Source organism: Uloborus diversus, unplaced genomic scaffold, assembly GCF_026930045.1.
Source record: "Uloborus diversus isolate 005 unplaced genomic scaffold, Udiv.v.3.1 scaffold_18, whole genome shotgun sequence".
Lineage (NCBI taxonomy): Eukaryota > Metazoa > Arthropoda > Arachnida > Araneae > Uloboridae > Uloborus > Uloborus diversus.
The window spans coordinates 112,086-136,875 of record NW_026558329.1 but is presented as its reverse complement, the minus strand read 5'-3'; the positions used below and the strand labels follow the sequence as shown (position 1 = coordinate 136,875).

General features: G+C 33.4%; 1 protein-coding gene across 1 annotated transcript in view; it reads left to right on the top strand.

The window, feature by feature from the left end:
• Positions 1 to 24,790, top strand: part of LOC129233126 (CAD protein-like) — a 165,253-nt gene that overhangs the window by 33,228 nt on the left and 107,235 nt on the right. The window contains exons 11-17 of the mRNA XM_054867189.1: positions 591 to 722; positions 3,893 to 4,126; positions 6,633 to 6,854; positions 9,374 to 9,562; positions 10,533 to 10,763; positions 14,517 to 14,654; positions 22,831 to 22,999. Coding sequence (XP_054723164.1) covers positions 591 to 722; positions 3,893 to 4,126; positions 6,633 to 6,854; positions 9,374 to 9,562; positions 10,533 to 10,763; positions 14,517 to 14,654; positions 22,831 to 22,999 — 1,315 coding nt within the window. The remainder of the gene's footprint in view (positions 1 to 590; positions 723 to 3,892; positions 4,127 to 6,632; positions 6,855 to 9,373; positions 9,563 to 10,532; positions 10,764 to 14,516; positions 14,655 to 22,830; positions 23,000 to 24,790) is intronic.

The window sequence follows — 24,790 nt, the reverse complement described above, 5'->3', positions numbered from 1 at the left end:
CAAATATAAATTGTGCATTTATAGAAAAAAAATGATCCTTTATTGTCTTTTTAAATATTTTATCTTTTCAATATACAGCAAAACTCATACACACACAAAAAAAAAAAAAAAACTTTGATTACATCTTGATGCTATTAAATTACTTTGTATATGTACTCTGCTGTGGTTAAGTAAATGGCAGTATCTGTAGAAATGAATCTTGATGCTATTAAATTACTTTGTATATGTACTCTGCTGTGGTTAAGTAAATGGCAGTATCTGTAGAAATGAGTTTTTTAAGATATTTGAAGAAACGCGTTTTGAATTCAAAACCAACAATAGGGAAAAGTTCGAATGAGACGTTTTTTCGCGTCCTTTTTTGGCGGAAGCCAAAAAAGCAAGCTTTTACAATAAAGCTGACGTACAATAGATGACGAAAATGTAAAAAGATGAAAAATGAATAATGTGCAGTACCAGCCCACGGTAGTACACTGCTCTGGTATGTACGCCAATGACAAAAAATGCTGTTTTGCTTATCTATGAACAAATATCATTAAAATAATGTGAAGGTATGCGTGTTTTGAAAATGAATCTTCGTATTTCCTTTTCAGGCAATCAAAGCTTTGAAGGAAGAGGGCATCATCAGCGTGCTCATCAATCCAAACATCGCCACAGTCCAAACGTCTCCGGGCCTCGCAGACAAAGTCTACTTCCTCCCGATCACCACACACTACGTTACGGAAGTAAGTCCCCCGTTTCATGCTTTCCATTGTTTCATTGCACACAACTTGAGATTTTTGAGCATATTAAACCAAATATTAATTAAGGCACTCTTTGGGTACTGATTTTTTGGACAAGCACTTCTTCATTTTTAATAATTCCTGAGTGTCACTCCATTTCGAGGGTGATGCCCATAGTGGTATTGCAAGTTTAAAAAAAAATATAAAGCTAAAATCCATTTTTAAAACTACAAAATTGAAAATTTTCCAAGGAGGGGGGACTCTCGGCCCCCCTTACTCCCCCACATCTTGGAGCGAACAATATACTCAGGATTAGGTTTATACAGTTGGCTCTCTGTTTAACGACGCTCTATTTAACGACTTTCTCTATTTAACGACGGCTTTTCACGGTCCCAGATGGTCCACTGTAGTGTTAAAGGCATTCTATTTAAGGACACTTTCTACTTAACGACGATTTTTTGTGGTCCCTTGAAAGTCGTTAAACAGAGAGTCAACTGTATTTTCAAAACTTACAACCATTACCGACTTCCTCTTATACTAAAAGGCTGAAGCCCATTATTTTTCCCTGTATTTGAGATAGGTTTGAAATAATTACGGGCCCATCAATTATATACACCCCCTCCTTTTTAGCAATGGCTCTACACATATGTGTCTACGGAAAGGTATATAAAAAACGTTCATGGTTTTTATCTGTCTTTTGTACATTGGCCCTCTTAAAATTTCGTTATAACTCAAATGTAGTTACATAAGTAAATGTTAAAAAGAAAGAAAGAAAAAAGAAAGAAAAAAAGGGGAGCAAATCTCTGAATAAGCAGAAAAGTAAAGATAGAGTGAAATTCCTGTTCCATCAGAGGGATTCAACACTGTCCATTTGGAGAAAAAAAATGAACATAGTATTATATCCCTCCAAGGTACAGGTTTATTGATTTGGTATTTGCAGTTGTGGCACTTATAATAGAGTTTATTATTTTCTAGTAAGCAGTTTTGATTATTATTTTATTTTCCCACCTTCTTTTTTTTGGGCAGGGGAGGGGGGGGGGGGCTCGGTGACAAAACTGTCTACTGAGGCCTGCCTTGGCTCTCTGCAAACCTGCTAGGTGTGACTGCCACTGGGTTGCCAACCCCATTTCATTTGTGTGTCGCTCATTCAGTAATCAATCTCCAGGTCATCAAATCGGAGAGGCCGGATGGGATAAAAAAATCCCTATATAATGACAACAGGTCATCAAAAGTCCTTTCAATGAGGTTGTTTCCTTCAGTCAAAAGTAATACTTTTAGTCATTGAAATTGATAGAATAAGCGAAAAAAATAACATGGACCCAGAAAATACTTTTTCCCAACAGTTTTTTCTTAATTAATTTTTTTAAATGTCCATACCTGCCAACTCTACTGGATTTTCTGGGAGACTCCCGGATTTTTGACATTTCTCCCGGTCCCCCGGTTTTTATTGAAAATCTCCCGGTTTTTATTAATCTCTAAAAAAAAATCCCTCCATTTAGGGATTTTCTCGGAAATGAAAAAAATAAACCCCTTTAAAAATAAATTTTTACATCGTTTTAGCGCTTTTACTCCATGGTTTGAAAGTTTCCTACTCAATTTCAAACTTTAGCACATTGGAATCTGGCAACATCAGTTCTTGTTTACATTTGCGATCTCGCTTCGCGCACTCATCGCTAAGCCTATGTTGCTTAATTACAACATTTCTTCCTGTACACAAAACGACCGCTATTATCGGGCACTTTGTGGCCGAAAAAAGTAGATTAAATCTTGTTGAAGACCTGAAAAAACTTGTCTATGATTGAATTTTTACAGTTAATTGAAATTCTTTTTTTCCCTAAATAACTTTTCATTGAAAAAGTATTACTTTAACTTTTATTCTTCCATTTAATATTTTCATTAATTAAACTCTGTGTATATGACTCAAAGAACTTGCATAGGATTGTACTTTAAGAGATAATAAAAAAATCCCTATTTTCCCCTCAATAACATGGGAAAAAACGATATTGCGCTACATTGAAAAAATCTACTGGATTTTTTTCTTTGAATGTTGGCAGGTATGAATGTCTGATTTTTCAAACAAGGTGTGGTGGTGATGACGTCACAAATGGTGCTCTTTGGCCCTGAGTTTCAGCGATTGGCACGGCCAATAAGAATTAAGCGGGGCCATGGTTCCATATTTAACTGTCCTGAAGTTAAATGTGTGTTAGTGATAATTAGTTAAATGTGTGTGAACTGTCTTTCAAGTTTTTTCAAAGTTTCCTGCTGCTCATTTTTCTGGGAACATGAATTGTTTTGCTGATGATGTCAAAGTTATGGGGACTGTAGAAAATGAAGAACAAGCAAATCAGCTGCAAGAGGATCTAGATCATATTACAGAGTGGGCTGATAAATGGGGTATGGCTGTTAATGTTGGGAAATGTCAAGTGCTACATCTAGGGCTTGGGAATAGGTGTACAAGTTATTATTTGCAAGGTTCAGTCATTAGTCAGGCAGACAAAGTTACTGATCTGGGGGTCCTAATAAGTCAGGATTTAAAGTTTAGCCAACAGTGCAGCATTGCTAGCAACAAAGCCAATAAGATGCTTTGGTTTATCAATAGACCTATTTCAAACAAATCTAAAGAAGTTCTTCTGCCCTTATATAGAAGTTTGGTAAGACCCCATTTGGAGTATGCTGTTCAGTTTTGGTCTCCTTATCTTAAGAAAGACATTAACCTATTGGAAAGGGTTCAAAGGCGGGCTACAAGGCTAATAAATGGACTTTCCCACTTAGATTATGATTCCAGGCTTAGAAGGCTAAAAATGTACAGTCTTGAGCAAAGAAGAGACCGAGGGGACATGATTCAGCTGTTTAAATTTATTAAAACAAAAGATGTTACGGGGCTAAAGTTTAGCACTGAAAACAGGTCGAGGGGTCATTGTTTTAAGCTATTTAAATCTCAGGCTGACATGGATATTAGGAAAAATTATTATTTTAGCAGGGTAGTGGAACCTTGGAACAGCTTACCGAAGAGGTGGTAATGAGCAAAGGAGTAAGAGGGCCATTGATCTTCACTGGGGATTGTAAATGGACTAGGACCAGTCCAGCTGGGCCAGAGCCTGTTGCTGGCCGTCACTTTTGTATTTGTATTTGTATTTCATATGTGTGTCGCTTATTCAGTAATTAATCTCTAGGTCATCAAATCGGAGAGGCCGGATGGAATCTTACTGACTTTCGGTGGCCAAACGGCCCTGAACTGCGGAGTGGAGCTCCAATCCAAGAAGGTTTTCGAGAAATACGGGGTCAAGGTGCTGGGGACCCCCATTCCTTCCATCGTCAACACCGAAGATCGAAAGCGCTTCAACGAGGAGCTGATTAAAATCGGAGAAAAAGTCGTCCCAAACGCTGCAGCCTACAAAGTTGAAGAGGTTTGTTTCTCAGTCTCTTAACAGTTGCCTCATTTATTTAAATAAAAAAGCTGGCTTTGTAATTTTTCAAAAATACAATATTGATGTAATTTTTCCACCAGTGGCGCACATAGGAAATTTGTTAGAAATAGAATTTCTACAAATATCTCTACACTTACTTTTGCCCAGGTAACTGAACTTCACGATAATCAACCGATGCTTGTTCGGACCGACGATCCGAGCGAATCGGAAGTGAGTGATCGGATCGGATGTGTGACGTAACGGACTCCCGCCATTGGCTTAGCGGGGAGGCGTCTCTGCCACTTGGTGCATCCTCATTGGTTGCGTGGACGTGAGGGCATTGATGTGAATAATGATGAGGACAGACTATTTAATAGCGAACGGAGTCGAGATTCGCTCTCTCTTTTTTAAGACTCGTTCGGTGATGTCTGTCCTGTAAAAGGTAGCTAGGGTAGAGCTCGTATTGTTCGGCGGATTGCCGACCGTGCTCGGCTGATCGTAGTAATAGATTAGCGAGCCGTATTAGGATGAGCTTAACTAACTTGCTAGTCATATTTAATTAATCTTTTTTTTTAACCTTTGGCTTCAGTTATGTTTATACAATTATATTTACCTTTTTTCATGTGTTAATAAATTTTAGTTATTTTTTAAAGAAGTCTCTTCATCAGTTATTCACAGAAAGTAGATGAAATGTTAGTTCTTTCACTAACTCTGCAAGAAGTATTACAGTTAACAGGTGGTATCATTCATCAATGGTATCAAAATTTGCAAGGGGAGGGTCTAAGTCGAAAGATTCATTCTTATGTGGATGCCTCAGTTGCCAAATCAATTAACTCCACTTTTTGAAAAAATCCTCATTTCTGCTTTAATAGTTCTTTAGCATGCTTAGAATGTGAATTTATATTAAACTTTTGGTTCAGTACATTTCTGATCCTGCGATGGCAGAAAATGAAACCCGAGGGCCCGTTCACTCCCGTGGATAAAACTATCTTCTTCATCACTTTTCTCGACTTTTTGTTCCATGGAGTTAATAGATTTGGCAAGTGAAGCATCCATACCCTAATATGCCGTCAAACATACTGACTTGATTTTATCAATTTCCAAGGAGAAAAAACAGTAAAAAAAAATAATTAGCATCATTTAATGAAATATACTTAAATAACCAGAAAGCAAAATAATTTGTGCTTTTACTTTTCTCATAATTAAAAAATGGATTAAAGTTCATAGGTTTTCATTTTAATCTAAATTACAAAACTAAAATTATGATTATTTTAAAGTGTATTCATTTATATTCAATATTTAAAAAAATCCTTTAACAGGAGGATTTTATTTTTTCACTTATTACAACTGAAATTATTGTTACCTTTGTTTGAAATTATTTTACGTACAAAATATGTAGAATCGTAATCAATTGGGGAGAAAAAGCAAAACCTCTGGAATTGGTCTGGACCCCCTAAACCCTTCCCTTCTGTGCACCGCTGATTTTGGACTTTCAAATTTCATTCTTTCAATTTGCAAAATTCCACTTTTGTGGTTATTCCATTTTTTAAAGCTTAAAGAAAAATATCGGAGTTTAACAACAGACCCTTTGCTTTCAAAAAAAAAAAAAAAAACTTTGAATTTTTGCTAACCATTCCACTGTTTAGGAATTAATAAGTAATGTGGGAAACAAATTGCAGATGATTAGAAATTGCTATTCACTTTCAAAAAAGCTGAGAATTAATTTAAGTCTACTTTTCCAAGCGTTGAAAAAAAGAAAGCATTGTGCAATAATAAATGCTCGGTCCTTCTGTATCCTGCCCATGAATCTAATTTTTTTTTTTTTTTTGCGATTTTACAAGTTTTGCTTCAAAGTAAATTTATTTTTACTTAGCAGAATTTTAGTTTTAAATAATAAATGCACATTGTGCGTATAAAACGCTAAAAAATCAGCTAAGCTGTCCAGGGTTGCCGACAGGAAAGAATTATGGTACAAATTGCTCCATCAAAATTTTTGGGTGTGATTTTTTAAAATTTATTTCAGTTTATTATTTAATTAATTTATTTTTAATTTAAATTATTTATTTTAGTTTATTTATTTATTTATTTTAAATTTATTCAGTTTGTATTTTATTTCATTTATTTAGTTTGTATTTATGTCGTTGGCGTAGCACAGAACTTTTCTAATAAAACAATAATAATAATAAATGAATAAATAATATTTTTTAAAAGTAAATAAATAGTGAATAAAGAATAAATTATATTCAAAAAAAAAAAAAAAAAAAATAGAAAGCTAAAAAAAAAGTTATATAGGGAGAAAGTGTTGAGAATATATTTTTTTTTTGGGGGGGGGGGGGGTTGATTTGCACCATTGAACTTGGGGAGGTGGGCACGCCTGAAGCTATCAGTAATAAAAAATAAACCATTCATAAATAATCTGGTGATAATAATCTAGTATTCTTCACAAATACTTTGTCCAACCTCTATACGAGTCCATATTACTTTATCTCGACGATTTCCATTCCAGGCCGTGGAAGCGGCGAAGAAAATAGGCTATCCCGTATTGGTTAGGTCTGCCTATGCCCTGGGCGGCCTGGGCTCGGGATTCGCCCACTCGGAAGAGGAGCTGCGTGCCCTGGTCATGCAGGCCCTGGCCTGCTCTCCCCAGGTCCTCATCGACAAGTCCCTCAAGGGCTGGAAGGAAGTCGAGTACGAAGTCGTCAGGGATGCGTACGACAACTGCATTACCGTAAGTTAATTTATTCGTTTTTGAGCAGGGTTCGATATCATGATATTTTCGAAAATATCAAAAATATTCAATATTTTGATGATATATATCTCATGTTTTCAATCTCTTTAAATAGTAACTGAATCCTCAAATCACTGTTGTCTAAATCATTAGCATAATCCAGGGTGTCTTGAAAAATACCGACTGTTTTCAAAAACGTTTAACAGGAAAAAAGTTAATGATAGTAAAATAGTTCTACGCAGAAAATTCATGCGGTGGGCCGTAAGTTTTGTCCCCCAGAGTTACAAATTTTAGTTCAAGAATTTTCCAATAGATGGCACTGTAAATCAAAGACTGTAAATCTAAGAAAGATAGAAAGTTACATCATAGTTTTTCGAGAAATGTTTTTCATAAACAAAATTACTGAACAATATTTTCAAATCGTCTACCACCGGCTGCAACTACATGTCGCAATCGGAGGAAAAATCCCTGAACTTCAATCCTTCTTTTTTTACTGAAAGGCTACTGTCTGCAGCGCCATCTATTGAAAAAATTTACGACTAAAATTTGGAACTATGAGAAGAACATTTTACGACCTACCACATGAATTTTCTGCAAGAAGTTGTTTCTTATCATTAACCGTTTTTTTGGTTAGTCAGTCTATTTCAGGATGCCCTGTATATAGACTTAAAATTAATGTTTCTTTCATTAGATAAAAACATGTATTTTATGTAAATATTTATGGAATTAAAACGGTCTTTATTGAGTTACTGACGAAGGCATTAGCTGCTTCACTCATTTTTCTTTTGTTAGCTACTTGTACAAAATTATATAATTCAGAAATAAAAAATTATACATTTGTCAGTGTACAGCCGCAACACATTTTCCTTTCTTCTAGCCAACTTTTAATTTTCAACTAGGCATTTTAAATCTACACTAAAATTGCAACATTGCACATACTTACATACTTTTATAATTATAAAATAAAAAAAGGAATATTATGTCATTCCGTTATATTAATGATATATCATATACATATAGTATATTACATTTTCAGTTTTTAATGATAGATTAATACAGATACATTTTATACTGCAAATATTGTAGTTCAAAAAATAAATATCGAAAATATCAAAATATTATGATATTTTCAGAATAAATATCAGATATATATCATGATACATATCGACGGATATATTGGCGAACCCTGTTTTTGAGTATGTCAAAATCAAAGTAGATACAGTAACCCCTCATTATTACATGCCCGATTAAATTGCTCATTTGTATGTATTGTGCTTTTCCACTAAAACTTCATTTTTAAAATGAGTTAAATTGTAAAAACCCCTAGTAAAACTCTTTACCTTCCTTTTTTAGCCAATAAATAAAACAGATGTATTTAATTCTCCTGAATTCACTGCATCTCTAATTATAACCATTTGAGTTCTTATTTCACCATTGGACTATTTTTGACAGCTATAAAAAATTTGACTGTAAAAAAAGCAACCAGTAATAATTAAAAAAAAAAAGCAACCAGTAATAATAATTAAAAAAAAAAGCAATCAGTATTTGCTTTTGATGCCTTTATTCAAAAAGTTTTTCCAATGTAACAATAAAATACATTTAATGTAGATCCACGTGTCAGTGAATTGAATGTTAGGTTATATCGTGTTTTCAAATGTATCATGCTTTTTAATTGTCTCCCGACAGGCACGACATTACAAGGGGCTTGGGTTCTTCTTTGGAAAAACCACCTGCAGTCCAAAAAAAAATCGATAGTCGAGAGGTGGTCTCTGAGAGAAGTGTCAACATTGAACTGTTTAAACAACTTAACCCAGTTTGATTGTTATTTAAAAATACGTAAAGGCAATCTCTTTAATTTACCGAGTTTTTACTTATTTGGGCAATTACATATTTTAGAAAACTATAAGTGTTTAAACAGGTTTCTCATTTTCTGTTTCAAGTACAGTATAACTTTGATTTAACGATACCCGACTTAACGATTTCTTTAATTTAATGATACATTTCACTGGTCCGGATGCAACTGCATTGAATATATATGCTCCTCGATTTAACGATATCCCTGATTTAACGATAATTTTTTCCTTGAAAATAATTCTTTCTTTCTGGGTTTCTTTAGCTAAGAGAAAGCTCTTGGCCTTTGCTTGCATTCCTATTGGTTCCTGATCGGTTCATAATTTTCTCATTGGTGTTTTTCAAATCCGCTATTTTCATCTTTCAAGCTGCACGCTTATCTGCTCTTGGCTTTTGTCGGATGTCTTTTCATCCATACGCTCATTACTTTTTGCATTGAAAAAGGTGTTCCCTGTAACGCCGAAACACGTGTCTGCTGTAATTGGCAAATTTGTGCTTTTTCCAACGTTGTTTTTCTTACTTTACTGTTCAGCACAAAGGTATTTATTTATCTTTGTTGTACTGTTTGCTTAAATGTGAAAAATGGTAACTTTTTCTTAGTGAAACTTCTTGAAATATCTTTCAATATTTGGTTCATGGAAAAAAAATTAAAAATGTGTTTATTTTAGGTTTGTAATATGGAAAACGTGGATCCGTTGGGCATCCATACGGGAGAATCTATCGTCGTAGCCCCCAGCCAAACGCTCACCAACGCAGAGTACAACAAGCTTCGTACGACGGCTATCAAAGTCGTACGACATTTCGGAATCGTCGGGGAATGCAACATCCAGTACGCTCTGAACCCAGATCTACAGGAGGTGAGTCGGCTAATTTTGAAGATTTTGTTTAAATTTTATCATGCTTTTAAAAGCAAAATAGTTGAGTTTACAAATTAAAAAAAATATTTCTCTAAGGCAGGGCCCAATACAGGCTGATTTTGCTACCGTTTTTCGGTACCTTCACAAAATTCTTGTTTTGAAATCGGTACTTTCACAAAAATCAAGTATTAAAATCAGTGGCTTCACAAAAACATCGAAAATTTCACAAAAGTTAGCATTTTAAAATATAAAATTTGTTTCTTTGTTTAAAACAAAATTTGCTCATAAAATAAAATTCTAAGCAGGTTTATATGAACAATCGCTTAAATAGCAACCTTTTTCTAGCATTTTAACTAGTTTTTACCAGTTTCTCGCCAAAATATATTTATGCAATATTATCGCAATCTTTAAACATCTGTTTTGGGGAACCGTTTTTCTCATAATTTCTTATCTTTTACACAGTTCATAGCCCATTAAGCTGAAATTACGATGGTATTTTTGGTACTTGGGTTTTTAGTTCCCCCTCCCCAAAAAACGAAACCTGTTAAAAATAATACTAGATAACATTTACACTTTTTAAACTAAAATTTCACTTGTTCTACTTCTCTTTTACAAAAATTAGGATGCCTCTTAAAATTCACAAAAACAATGCTGATAAAAAAAAAATGCTGATAAAAAAAACTTTCACAAAAATAGAATGATGCAATACTTTTACAAAAACAGGTAACGAGAAAAAAAAATAATCCTGGATTGGCCCCTGACAGTATTGAAATTAAAAAAAAATATTATTCAAAAAGAAAATGTTCGTGTTCAATTAAAAAAAGAAAAATACGGTAATTATTATTATAAATTTTTTTTGCTGCATGGGAAAAAAAATAGTTTTTTTAAGCCTTGAGTTTCCTGGCTATTGTCAATTAGGAAGATTAACAGTATGAAAATGTAACCGTACATGTTATAATATTTCTTCCAGTATTACATAGTGGAAGTGAATGCCCGCCTCTCCAGGAGCTCTGCACTGGCCAGCAAGGCCACAGGCTACCCCCTGGCCTTCTTTGCCGCCAAGTTGGCCCTGGGCAAGTCCCTGCTCGACCTCCAAAACTCCGTGACCTTGACCACCGCCTGCTTCGAGCCCAGTCTGGATTACTGCGTCGTGAAAATCCCCCGCTGGGATTTGGGGAAGTTCCCCCACGTCAGCACCAAGGTAAGTACCTTTTGGCGCATCGTTGAAGGTAGACTTTGACGGGGGTACCCACAGGGGGGGGGGTATTTATTTATTTAAATTCATTTATTGATTTATTTTTATTTAAATTACTTATTTTATTTAATTTGATTTATTTAGTTAGTGTTTATGTACATGTCATAGGCGTAGCGCAGAACCTTTCTAATATAATAATAATACAGTAAAACCCTTCCTAGCGGACACCCCTCTTATGTGGTCAGTTTTTAATTCCCCCGATTCCATTGCAAATAACATTATTCAACCCCTGTTCTGCAGACACCCCTCTAAATTGTGGACCAAAAAAATTTGTCCCGTTAGTGTCCGCATTCGAAAGGTTTTACTGTAATAATAGTAATAATAATAATAATAATTAAAAATGAATAAATATATTTTTAAAAATAAATACAATATAAAAGAGAGCTAACAAAATAAAGGGAAAGAGGGTTGAGAAAAATGCGGGGGAAGGAGGATTTGTGCCATTGAACTTGGGGTGGATGGGCACCCCTACATTTTAGTCACAAGATCGGAAAGGTTAATAGTAGCAGGGTTGCCTCACCACAAGAAAACAGGAATAAAACAGATGAAATGCATCGAATTTAAAAATCAAACAAAAACCAGGGATTTTGAACATGTCCTTAAAAACTTGAAAAGTGCAGGGGCGGATACACAAAACCATTTTGGGGGGGTGGGATCATGCGAAGAATGACCACCCCACCCTACATTAATTTTATAAACAATGTAACGAAGCAGTGGGTTGAATATTTACTTAAAAAAATAATTGATGAATAGAAAAGATACTGTAACCGTTTACATTTTATGCGTAAAGGGTTTGAACACAATGTAAGTGGATTCGGATTGGGGGGGGGGGGTCATGACCCCCATGACCCTCCCCTTGTATCCGCCACTGGGAAAGCGCAGCAAATTTTCTTTTTTTTTTCTTTTCTTTTCCCCCTCAATTCCTTTTCTTTCTTTTTTTAATATTGCAAAACTGGATGTCGTACCTACCTGTTAAAACAAAACAAATAAAATAAAATATGTTTAATAAATAATGTTAAAAACTGGTAATTTAATTTACACATTCTAAGAAGAAAGAAATATGACTTCCCTAACACTGTTGCAAACTACGATGAAGAAATAGTTTGCACGAAAAAAATTTGATTCCTTAGGATAACACTCATGAGTTAGTTGCACTTAATCCAAGTAGCAAAAACTCATCAGATTTTGCTCGGCCGATCATCGATTCCTCCTAATCTCATCGCGTAACGCACGCTGATATCGTTGCGATCAGAATCCGAGAACCGGTTTTCGATGAGCTGTTTTTTATCGGAAAACTACATCCTTACGCCATGATGCTAAAGTAGTCTAGTAAGTCTAAAAAAATAAGAGGGCGTCCTAGACTCTTGCTGAAAAAAAAGTTTTTTTGAACCACCCTAATGTGGCCTGCTGGCAGGACAGAACTGATACAGTCGACCCTGCCTATCTCGAATTTTACGGGAGAGAAGAAAAATTCGAGATATGGAGCTTTCGAGGCACAGAGGTTTTGAAAAAAGTTCTAAAAATAAGAAATCGGAGCAATGACTCGAAAGTAAAACTTTGGAAGCAATTTTACTAATCAACAATGTCCCCTTCCTCTCAGTTTCCGAATGGATATAATCGCTGGAAAACTTGCTTCTTGTATATAAAGTTTTAATTCTGGAGCATTATGTGACTGCTAATATTAAGAAAAATGGTTTTTGTCTAAAAAAATCCAGTTAATAAAGATCGTCGGGGATCGAATTCAAGAAAGACACTTTAGTCGAAATTCGAGATATACAGGTTTTCAGGAAATTTCATTCGAGACAAACATGGGGGGGGGGAAACATTGAATTAATACTTTATGGTACAGGGAAAATGAAAAACTTCGACATAGAGAGGTTTTCGAGATAGGCAGGTTCGAGATAAACAGGTTCGACTGTATGTTGAAAAAAAGTGTGAAATCATTCAGGGACAGGGCATTAGTACTCCTTCAAAACTCCTTCATTTTATTTTTGGAGTCGAGTACGAACCCTGACTTATGAGAGATTTGTATGAAATCGCTGCCACTGAATGTATGGAAATGTCGAGAGCTGTTTTTCTTGTTGATAACAAATAAACTTTTTCCCCCCGACTCTGTGAACAGGGGTAGAAGTAGTCCTATATATCCTATATTTCCTATATTTAAAAAAAAAGCATCAAAAGTGTCCTATATTTCCTATATTTTTAGAAATTGTCCTATATTTCCTATATTTTTAGAAATTGTCCTATATTTCCTATATTCCCATAGTTTGGTGTATATATTTTTAGAAAACGACCTTGGAAAAACCTTTAGGTCACTTGATTCACACTTTCTTTCAAAGCTTGACAACAAACAACTCAAGATTGCTTAAAAACGAGATGTTTGTATCATAGACTAATAATAAGAGTAGACCGAGCTTTCTCATCCTTGCTGATAAAGAAAATGGGTTCATAGATGTATCATGTGACTAGTGGAAGGGCTTGGCGAAGACTTTGGCAGCATGGTTGCTAGATGGCAGCATTATCTATAGTTTGGCACTCGACATGTATTTTAAGACAATGTGTTTTCATTAAAAAAAACTTCCAGGTGCAGAGATTGAACTGTTTTTCTCTTAGTTATGCATTATTTTGACATTAGTAATAGTTTTTGATCAGTTTTCGGTAACTTTTATTGAATTTGGAGCTGTCAGCGTTGGCGTGAACGAAATGGCGTAAACGTTTTGCGTTAACGCAAAAATGTACTAATCGCGGTATCTTAAATTGGAACTGTAGGTAAAAATCTTACCGTTTGCCGATTCTTCTTGGTCGCTTGCATCTTTTATTGCTTAGAGAGTTATTGAAATTGACTAAAGAAAATGCACAATGCTATCTAAACAAAAAACTCACTATATTAACAAAATATTTACAACTTAGAATAACAAATTTACAAATGGGACTCCATAAAAGATCATTCTTCCGTGTTCCATCAATTGTATTTATTTTATTTCTGTCGTCTGCTACGATCAACGCCCGCTGTTGCTAGGATATCCACCAGTCACATGGTTTGGTTTATGAGCAGCAAAAGGGTTGCCATAGCTCGGTCTACTCTTATTATTAGTCTATGGTTTGTATATAATTTTTTTTTTTTTGGAATCTAGCATAACTTGTCTGTTTTAATTTTGTTTTAGATGCCGAGTATTTTTGACAATGTTTAAAATTGTTGTAAGAGAAAGCTTCAATGATCCATATTTTTATAACAATATTAAACTTGCAGAAGATGAAATGGAGAAAAAAAGGTTTAGCAAAAGCTTTTCAAAAATATAAATAATTAATAATTGTAAATAATTGTATTAAATGTAAATAGATGTCACATTGTTTAAATTTTGTTTTAAAATATTTTTACATAAATAAACAGTTTTTTCATAAGTTATTCTTCCAAGAACTCGGGAAACTCAATCTAGGTATGTTATAATTTTTATTTTATTTTTTTTTTTTTTTTGAACTGTATGCAGTATGAGTAATTGAAATCATTGATAATAAATATTGTGGTAATAACTAGATAATATAAACTATGTATTGTTTACTTTTTCGAACAAAATTATTCATAAAACGTGTCCTATATTTGTCCTATATTTTTCATGGAAAATGTCCTATATGTTACAAGTTAACCACTTCTACCCCTGTGTGAACTAAAAAACTTGATTTTGAATTTGTTTCCTCCAGATTGGCAGCTCCATGAAGAGCGTGGGCGAAGTGATGGCCATTGGACGTAAATTCGAAGAGGCCTTCCAGAAGGCTCTAAGGATGGTGGACGAGAGTGTCGTCGGGTTCGATCCTTACATCAAGGACGTCAATGACGACGTAAGTTTTTATTTTCATACGCACTTAGTGATGTAAAATACCCGGGTATTTATTTTTAAAGGTAAATACCCAAAATGGGTATTTACCTGGGTATTTATTTCAAAAATTTATATTCAACTAAAATACTTTTCAGTATGCATTCCACTATGTATAACCAACCATATACAAAACAATAAATTTTTGCGGACGTGTTTGAAACTTCACCAGTAGCTTTAAAAAGTTGTTTTCGCAACACAGAAAAAAAGTCTCACAAGGACGTCAGTGACGACGTAAGTTTTTATTTTCATACACTTCGTGATGTAAAATACCCGGGTATTTATTTTTAGAGGTAATACCCAAAATGGGTATTTACCCAGGTATTTATTTAAAAAATTTATATTCAGCTAAAATACTTTTCAGTATGCATTCCACTATGTATAACCAATCATATATAAAACAATAAATTTTTGCGGACGTGTTTGAAACTTCACCAGTAGCTTTAAAAAGTTGTTTTCGCAACACAGAAAAAAAGTCTCACAAGGACGTCAGTGACGACGTAAGTTTTTATTTTCATACACTTCGTGATGTAAAATACCCGGGTATTTATTTTTAGAGGTAATACCCAAAATGGGTATTTACCTGGGTATTTATTTCAAAAATTTATATTCAACTAAAATACTTTTCAGTATGCATTCCACTATGTATAACCAATCATATATAAAACAATAAATTTTTGCGGACGTGTTTGAAACTTCACCAGTAGCTTTAAAAAGTTGTTTTCGCAACACAGAAAAAAAGTCTCACAAGGACGTCAGTGACGACGTAAGTTTTTATTTTCATACACTTCGTGATGTAAAATACCCGGGTATTTATTTTTAGAGGTAATACCCAAAATGGGTATTTACCCAGGTATTTATTTAAAAAATTTATATTCAGCTAAAATACTTTTCAGTATGCATTCCACTATGTATAACCAATCATATATAAAACAATAAATTTTTGCGGACGTGTTTGAAACTTCACCAGTAGCTTTAAAAAGTTGTTTTCGCAACACAGAAAAAAAGTCTCACAAGGACGTCAGTGACGACGTAAGTTTTTATTTTCATACACTTCGTGATGTAAAATACCCGGGTATTTATTTTTAGAGGTAATACCCAAAATGGGTATTTACCCGGGTATTTATTTAAAAAAAATTTATATTCAACTAAAATACTTTTCAGTATGCATTCGACTATGTACAGTGCCGGCCACTAATAAAATCACTGGATTATCAAATCAGCCGCTTTATAAAATCAAATCTGGAAGAACAGAATCATTACTATATCAAAATATGTTAGAATTATCCTTTAATAAAATCATCCTCGCCGTTTTATAAAATCAAACTTTTGGAGAGCATATGCTAATTCTTCTCTGAATAGAACCAGGATTTTATTTTTTCTTTCAAGATTTAAAACAGTGCAGCACTAATAAAATAACAAATTCCACATAAACAAACAAAAGGTGAAGGTTTTACGTTTTTTTTTTTTGGGGGGGGGGGGGAGTTGAATGAAAAAAAAAGAAAAATGAAGCAGTCACAAGAGAATTGTTTCAGAGCCATATATTTAGTTGGTGCTGCCTGTTTCCTCTTCGCAGATCTGTTTCGCCTTGCAGCCTGACCACTGAGTTTCAATCAGTTCGTGCACATTCAGCTATCTACAGGGGTTGACAGTTCATTTTTACAATTAAGTTAAAATTGTTAGCTAGCAGGTCGTGACGACTTGAGTGTGAAAGATTAATTCCAAATTTTGAATAAGTGTGACAAGTTTCCTAAATGTAGTTAGTGTGATGCTGCAATTAAATTAAGGATTTCTCAATCTTTACTTTCAAATTCTCTTACTCAAACAACAATAAGTCAATATTTTAAGACCCTTGTGAAATTTTAAAAATGTACCTTATGTAAGTTAAAATATCAACTGTATATTGCAACTGAACTAAAATAATACAATACAACTAGACTAAAAATAAAATTCAACTAATCGTTATTTATTCCTTTTTTAGAGTATTTATACTTGAAAACCTTATATTTTTTTTCAGTGCATGGGTGCCGGTTTATAAAATCAGCCGCTTTATTAAATCAAATGTCCTCAGAACCAATGTGATTTTAATAAGCGGCGGGCACTGTATAACCAACCATATACAAAACAATAAATTTTTGCCCAAAGCCTGTGTTTTGATCACATATTTAAAGAATTATTGTGTGAAACAACTTAGCAATCTAATATGATATTCACATTAAATGTGTTGGATATGCCCATTCAATGTTGATAGCCAAATTTCAGAAATAAAAAGCCATTCTACAAAAAATAAAAAGCTCAACTGGTTACAAAAAAAGCAAATTTCAATTTTTTAAGGGCCTAGTCTTTTATAACCTAGTAATATGTCCCTGCATGACATCAAAATACAACAAAATGTCAATAAAAATAGCTTGAATAAATTTTCATCATGAAGTATCGGGGAGCAAATGCAAATGAGCAAGGCAACAGAAAACAATATTTATTTATTTTTTTTCTTTTGTTTATTAATGTGAAAACTGTTTCTATATTTGCCACATTATCACTTAAACAGCAATAAAATGAATAAATAACATCATATTCTTAATAACTTTTCAGTTTATTCTTCTAAACATCCCTCATGCTTCCTTTTTTTTTTTCATTTTGGATATGACTAACCTAGATTGTGATTTTGAAATCCTGAAGTTCATCATTGAATTGCTTATACTTCTCCAATTACGACATTGAAAAGAAAGATTCTTTGGTTCACACGATATGTTTATTTCATGATTTCATCAAGTCTTTCAATAAAAAATATTACGAACTGTGTAATACATATGTACGTATCAGTTTTACCAATTATTTCATATTAAGATCTAAAAAAAAAACATTTTCCTTTTTGCATTTTTTTGTAGAATACCCAGTTTTTGGGTATTTACCCAGGGCTTGGGTAAATACCCAAAAAATATTTACCTACCAGCTGGGTATTCACACGATCCACATCACTATATACACTCAAACCTGTTTTTGTGCGGTGGATAGGGACCGCATAAAAAAATTGTTTGAAGCTTCACCAGTAGCTTTAAAAAGTTGTTTTCGCAACACAGAAAAAATGTCTGACGTAGAAAATGACCCAAAAAGTTATCTACAAACGAAATCAAAATAAACCAAGTGATGATTATTTTGACGACTCCCGAAAAATTTCCCGAATACGAAATTTTTTGGAGGTCATCATTTGAAGATACTACTTCACACTCGTTTTATAAGTAATTTCAAGCCAACTTTATAAATAACTTTCATACACTGCACAAAAAAAAATCTGTGCAAAAAAAAATTCGCAAAAAAAAAGGTCGCACAAAAACATGTTTGGATGTCAAATTTTTTTTTCAATAATTCATGTTTTAAATAGAAGTTAGTTGGCAACAAGGGCGCCTATATAGGGGGGCAAGGGGGGGGCTCGCACCCTCCTTAGAAATTAAGAACTTTCTTGCTTTTAGTACTTTTTTCTTTGCAAAAATATAAAAATATATATTCTCCAGCCATTAACCCTTTCAGGGGCGTGTCATTAATTTTTGAGAAATCTTATGAAAAAACACTACAAGTGGGTTTATTTGATCATCTAGACATAGATTTTTCAGTTAAAAATTTTTTTTTCAGAATTTCTTTTGCTGGGGGTGGTGTCCTCGTTTGTTCACATCCCCCCTGGGGAAAGACAAAAACATGTTTATGCGTGTAAAAATGAATTTGAATCTTTTCGAACAATATGATTGACTACCTCAGGTAAAATGAAGGAAAATGATTCACTCTTTCAGCGCTAATTAAAAATGTTAAAATCTGAAAAAAAAATTCCAATTTTTGGGGTAAACGAAAAATTGAAAATTTGATGATTTGATCAAGAAATTGAGCCTACAAAAAAAAAATTTTTTTTGTTATTCTGCCATCTAATGTCGTTCATTGAACTTAAAAGAAAAGGACCCAAGCGATTTTGATTCAAAAAATTTGGAAAAAAAAGAAAATTTTATAAATTAGTGGTTTCACAGCGCGACCACTGCCCTTGTAAGGGTTAATGAATAAGTAATTAAAATGTCAAATTTTCATGACTCTAATCTATCCTGAAATCTGCTTCCATGGGGAAAATATCCTGCTAAACCATGATTAAAGTGTCTGAGCCCCCCTAACAATTTTGCATATGGGGTGCCCATTAGGGTGGGCCGAAAAAACTTTTTTTGGAAATCTGTTTTTGGATAGCGCGGAAAAGTTGCTATATGGGCCCGTTATTACCCATAAAAAATTTCGCTAAATTTGTTTAATATTTAGCCGGCGCTATTTGACATTGAAAAACTGAAAAAAAGGGCAAAAATGCCCTTTTTTCAAAAAAAAAAAAAAACAAAGAAACGAAAAGAAAATGGGGGGGGGGTTTAAAATAAAAGTATGAAGCTAGTTTCAGCAAACATTAGAAGTATCTGTCACTGAATTAGTTGAAATCCTCAAAGACTTTTATACATTTCGTAGAATATTTAGCTACGCTCCTTTAAGACTGACACATTGGAAAAATGAAAAAAAAAAAAAAAAATTAAGTAGTTTCAAAATAAGTAAATACTGAAATGTTACGCAATACGTTACTTAGAAAAAACAGTAAAAATTCAATCAATTTTATGCGACATTTGTACGCCAATTTTAAAAAATACACACACTCAAATAAAAAATAGTTACATAAGATGCTAATTTTTTTAATCTTCGGTTCCAGTTGTTTCTCCTGGATAATAAACGGCGCTCAATTGCTTCTATTATTCCTAAGATCATGTTATAACTATTTTATATATGTTTGACAAATAGAGCCCTTGAGTATTAAAAAAATGTGAATCCTCTGAAGTCTTTTAAACGGGAGCCGGACATTTCGAATGTCATTTCATTATTATCTTTGTTTTGGTATACAACACGATTGTTATGTAGAAACGCGCGAAAAAAAAAGTAACGCGAGCAAGCACAAGTAGTCTTCTATTGGACCTGGAAGAGATTTGTCTTCTCCCGATGCTTTATTTCTTCCAACATATGAGGACATTATCAGATGTTATCAAATCACTAAGATGCAAATAAAGGGAGAAGGAAGTAAGCAACCATCTTCAGCAAGTGTGGCCGCTGTAGTTCCAAAAAAAGTTATTGATATTTGGGGGCGTGTTTCCCTTCCCCTTGTTTCGATAAGAAGAGTGATTACCATGATTTTATCTTATTATTCTAAATATAATAGCGCAACAAAAAATGCTAAAAATATAAAGACGCAACTTTTACAATCAAAGCTAGGCAAATTTAAAGCAGAGGCTACGACTTTGTTTGACGTTTGTGCCTGCAAATGCGCAGATTTATATTCGTGTAATTGCAGAAAAAAAGCAAAAGTCCCTGATAGAGAAAAACAATTTCTAATTGATCAAAGGACAGTAAGAAAAATGGCTATTGGAAAAGTGGATAAGGTAACAAATAATGCATATTTCGCTCATCCTTAACAGCTACTGTTGACAATGTTGTTTGACTCAAGAAAATACATTCAGGAATTAGCTGTTAGGTGCATTCTGAACTCTAGAATAAGAAGATGAAGAGCTCGGATGGTTACGATTTTTTAAGCGTCCTAAACTCAATTTTGAAGCCATCGATTATGTTGATTTAGTTCATTGGACAAATTGTGTTGCAACAGAGTCACCTCTTACAATACATCTAAAAGACCAACAATTGAAAGAAATGTGCAAAGAACAGCCTACAGCTGTTTCGAGAAATTTCACTGTCACACGGAAGCTGTGAAACGTTGTGTGAAACTAATAACCGAAGCTGCAATATAAGTTCGTGGTGAAACTGCACAATATGGATATATTCGTGCCAAACTTCAAGCTAGGAAAGAACTTCCATCATTTGATAACAAGGGACAATATTATTCCAAAAAATAATATTCATTATGCATGAGGTATTATAAATCAAATTTGAAAATTTCTTTTTCAAAATTTTATTATCTTTATATGTAATTCTAGAAAATGTATGATATTATTGCGTGATAATAATTACTATGATTAATAGTGCTATTTAATTAATTAGTCTATGATTTAATTTTGAAAAATAATTTTCACAATGGTTTTTAAAAAAATTCAATATTTTTTCATTTTTCTCCAATTTTTTGATATCCGAAAGGAGCGGATAAATGCTCATTAAAATCAATGAAACATTTTATGGGCTCGAACTGGCTCATTATGTAACATTTTCGGTGCATTCCAGCAAAATATTTGGAATTTAGTTTTTTAAAAAAATTTCGACAAAAATTCATTTTTCTCATTTTTTTCGGGTTTTTAGTGTCAAATAGCGCCGGCTAGATATTTTTTAATATCCAAGAAATTTTTTGTGAGTGCTAACTAGCTCATCACGCAACTTTTGCGCGCTATCCAAAAATTGATTTCGAAAAAAAAAAATTTTTCGGCTTATTTCGGCCCACCCTAGTGCCCATGGTTGGCAATAGCTTTCAATCCAAAAAAAAAATCATTCTTCATTGTTTTTGACCATTAGATGAGTCTACTGTTTAAACTCTCTTAAAAATGTGCATTACTGTTTAGCTGATGTTGTCTCTGTAGAACTTGTACTTTGCCCAATCTATTGTGGTTTTTACTCATATGTTGGCATTTCATTTCCAGAATTTTAAACTTCATTGTGATACAGTGGAATGCAATGAGCCATTATGTATCGTTATATAAAGCTCCCACTTTTTAAAAATACAATTTATGCGTTGAAAATCATATGGGTGAGACCTTATGGATGTGGTGGTTGGATTTCTGCCTTGGGCATTAGGTCTGAAAAAGGTATCCATTAGGCCTGAAAAAGTATCTATTATGCCTAAATTAAGGGAAAATCCCCCCCCCCTCTTCCTGAATTGCCACCACTGATTTTAAACGAAATGTAAATACAGTAGAAGACCGTTATAACGCCGACCTGTATAACGCAATTCTCTATAAACCGCACTACTTTTCAGAAGTGAACAATAGGTTTTGAAGTTGAAAAAATCCCTCTGTTTTGCTTTGCAGACATAAAAATGGTTAAGCGAATTAAATTTTGAAAGTTTTTCATCTTTTCATCTTAATTTTGAAGCTATTAAATTGAAAATGAGTACTCATAGTAAACAGAAAATACCAGATGGCTCTTGAAAATGCAGCTGTTATGCGAACCATGAAGCTAGCAGAAGTGCAGGATTTTGATTGTGAAACATATTTATTTGTGAATAACTCATTGTAATGTTGGTGCTTTAATACTCATTGCAGATAAGACTCATTCTGAAGTGCTAATATATAGATACATTCTGAATATTAGTTTCAAAATGTGTGAAATGATCTATCTAACGCAAAAAACCTGTATAACGCAAAAGCTCTGGTCCCAAGGTGTGCGTTATAACAGTCTTCTACTGTATTTCAAATGTCTGAATACATTTTGTTTCCAAAATATTAAAATTTTCTATTTTCGCAAGTTTGAATAAATCCCCTTGGGAAGAAAAAAAAAATCCCCCACCCCCCAAATTGCCGTTTTCATCTCTTATTGTTGCACGGAATTGTATGTTAATAGTATTGTAGAACAGTATTGTTAATACTGTCTGACCATCGATTACATGGAAAGGCTAATATCCGGTTTATAGGCGGAAATGGAAGTATCTATTAGTTTATAGGGGAGTTAGTTGGTTTGTTTTAGATGTGCACTTTTGCTTCTCTATTATTTAGCCTCAGTTTTGTAAAAATGAAAATTTGCCCTCAACATTTTTTAAATCTTAAGTATATTCGATCTATGTTCTCACGGCAAAAATGAATTGATTTATTGATTCACAGCAAAGTTGTTGAGCTTATCATTTTGCTTTTACGTTCCTGAACGAAATAAAAATATTTTCTTTTCTTTTTGTTGTTTCCACGGTAACTATTTTTGTTTCCCCTTATTTTATTTTTGAGAATGCAATAAATGAATAAGGCACTAGTGACATTATAAAACGCGTGCATCAAAAAATCCCATCGTTATTTTCCCTTCTCCCCTGCTAGATTAATTCGGATGGAATCGTCTTTACTTGGCAGACTGCCAAATTACATACAATCCGCAGTCAAACAGTATTACATTCGTATTCTTTTACGCAGTGAAATTTTTTCTCTCTCTCCACTTAGGAACTCAAGCATCCCACAGACAAGAGAATCTTCATCATCGCAGCAGCCCTGAAGAACGGCTATTCTGTAGAAAAATTGCACAAATTGACGGACATCGATTCGTGGTTCTTGCACAAGTTCAAGAATATTATAGACTTCCATACACATCTTGAAAATTTGAGGCCACAAGTAAGTTAAAATTTGAAATACCTTTTAATTCTGCAGACTATTTCTATAAGCTTGGTTCACACACTAAAAAGTATGAAATAAAACCTGTGCCCTACAGCCGGAGTAACGCAAGTCACATTATCGCTCAGGGGTGCCCCACATGGGGGGGGGGATTATGGCGCAAGTTGGGGGTGCCATCACAATTGGGGGGTAAGGGGAGAATTTTTATTTATTTTTTAAAATTTATTTATTGATTTATTTTTAATTAAAATTATTTATTTTATTTTTATTTTATTTCATTTATTTATTTAGTTTGCGTGTGTGTGTGCACGTCATTGGCGAAGCACAAGACTATTCTCATAAAATGATGATTAAAAATAAATAAATGAACAAAAATACTTTTAAAAAATAAATAAAACATATTCAAAATATATATAAAATAAAAAAAAGAGAGCAAAAAAATAAAGAAGGGAAAGCCATTGAAGTTGGGGGGGGGGGGGGCACTCCTGTTATTGCTACTTTACAATTACATCTTGAAAATTTGAGGCCAAAAGTGAGTTAAAATTTAGTAAAATGTATTTGAAATGCTTTTTAATTCTACAGACTATTTCTATATACTTGGTTCACTCTAAAAAGTATGAAATAAAATCTCTACCTTTAGAGCCAGTGTAACGTGAGCAGCGTTTGAAAATATCTTGATGTTTTCAAAAATATCAAAAATGTCCGACATTTTGATATAGATCGGATATTTTGATATGTATCCAATATTTTCAATCGGCACAAAACTAAAGTCTTCAAAATAGTAAATGCATCCTTGAATCACTCTTTATTTATTTATTTTTTATTATGATTACAATATGTAGACTAAAAATTAATCAATATGTAGACTTAAGGTTTCTCTCATTAATTACACCTAATATTTCATTTAACATTTTTATCAATTTTAATAGAGTTCATTTAGCGTCAGCTGTTTTGATCATTTTTCTTCTGTTAGCTACTTTTACGCAGTTATGATTTGGAAATAAAAAATATGAATTAATTGGTGAACAGTTATAAGATATTTTCTTTTTTTTCCGACCCATGTTTAATATTTAACTGGGCACTTTTAATAAGAATTAAAATTGTTACATAACTAATAATTTCATTAATATAGAATAGAAAAAAAAAGAGGATTACATTACTTTGTTATATTAATGATGTATTAATACATCATAAAAATATAGTACATAACTTTTGGTTATTTTCTTTACTAATAATAAAGCTGAAAGTCTCTCTGTCTGGATGTCTGTAGGATGTCTGAATGTCTGTAGGATGTCTGGATCTCTGTGACGCGCATAGCGCCTAGACCGTTCGGCCGATTTTCATCAAATTTGGCACAAAGTTAGTTTGTAACATGAGGGTGTGTACCTCCAAGCGATTTTTCAAAAATTCGATGTGGTTCTTTTTCTATTCCAATTTTAAGAACAAGAATATCATAAGATGGACGAGTAAATTACGAAATTATCATAACATGGAGTGGAAGAGCGAATGAACGTAGCCAATTGGCGAGAAATTAATCATCCATTATTTGTAAATATACTGGAGAACCGAATGACCTTTTAATTTTCAACTACGGACAAAGCTGTGCGGGTACCACTAGTTAATAATAAATGAACAACATCTATATGTTTAGTAAAATTTATATATTGAAAATACTGTGGTTGGAGAAATAAATATCCAAAATATCATCATATTTTCAAAATAAATATCCGATATGTGTCGTGATATATATAATGATATATATCGACGAACCCTGAACGTAAGTCACATTATC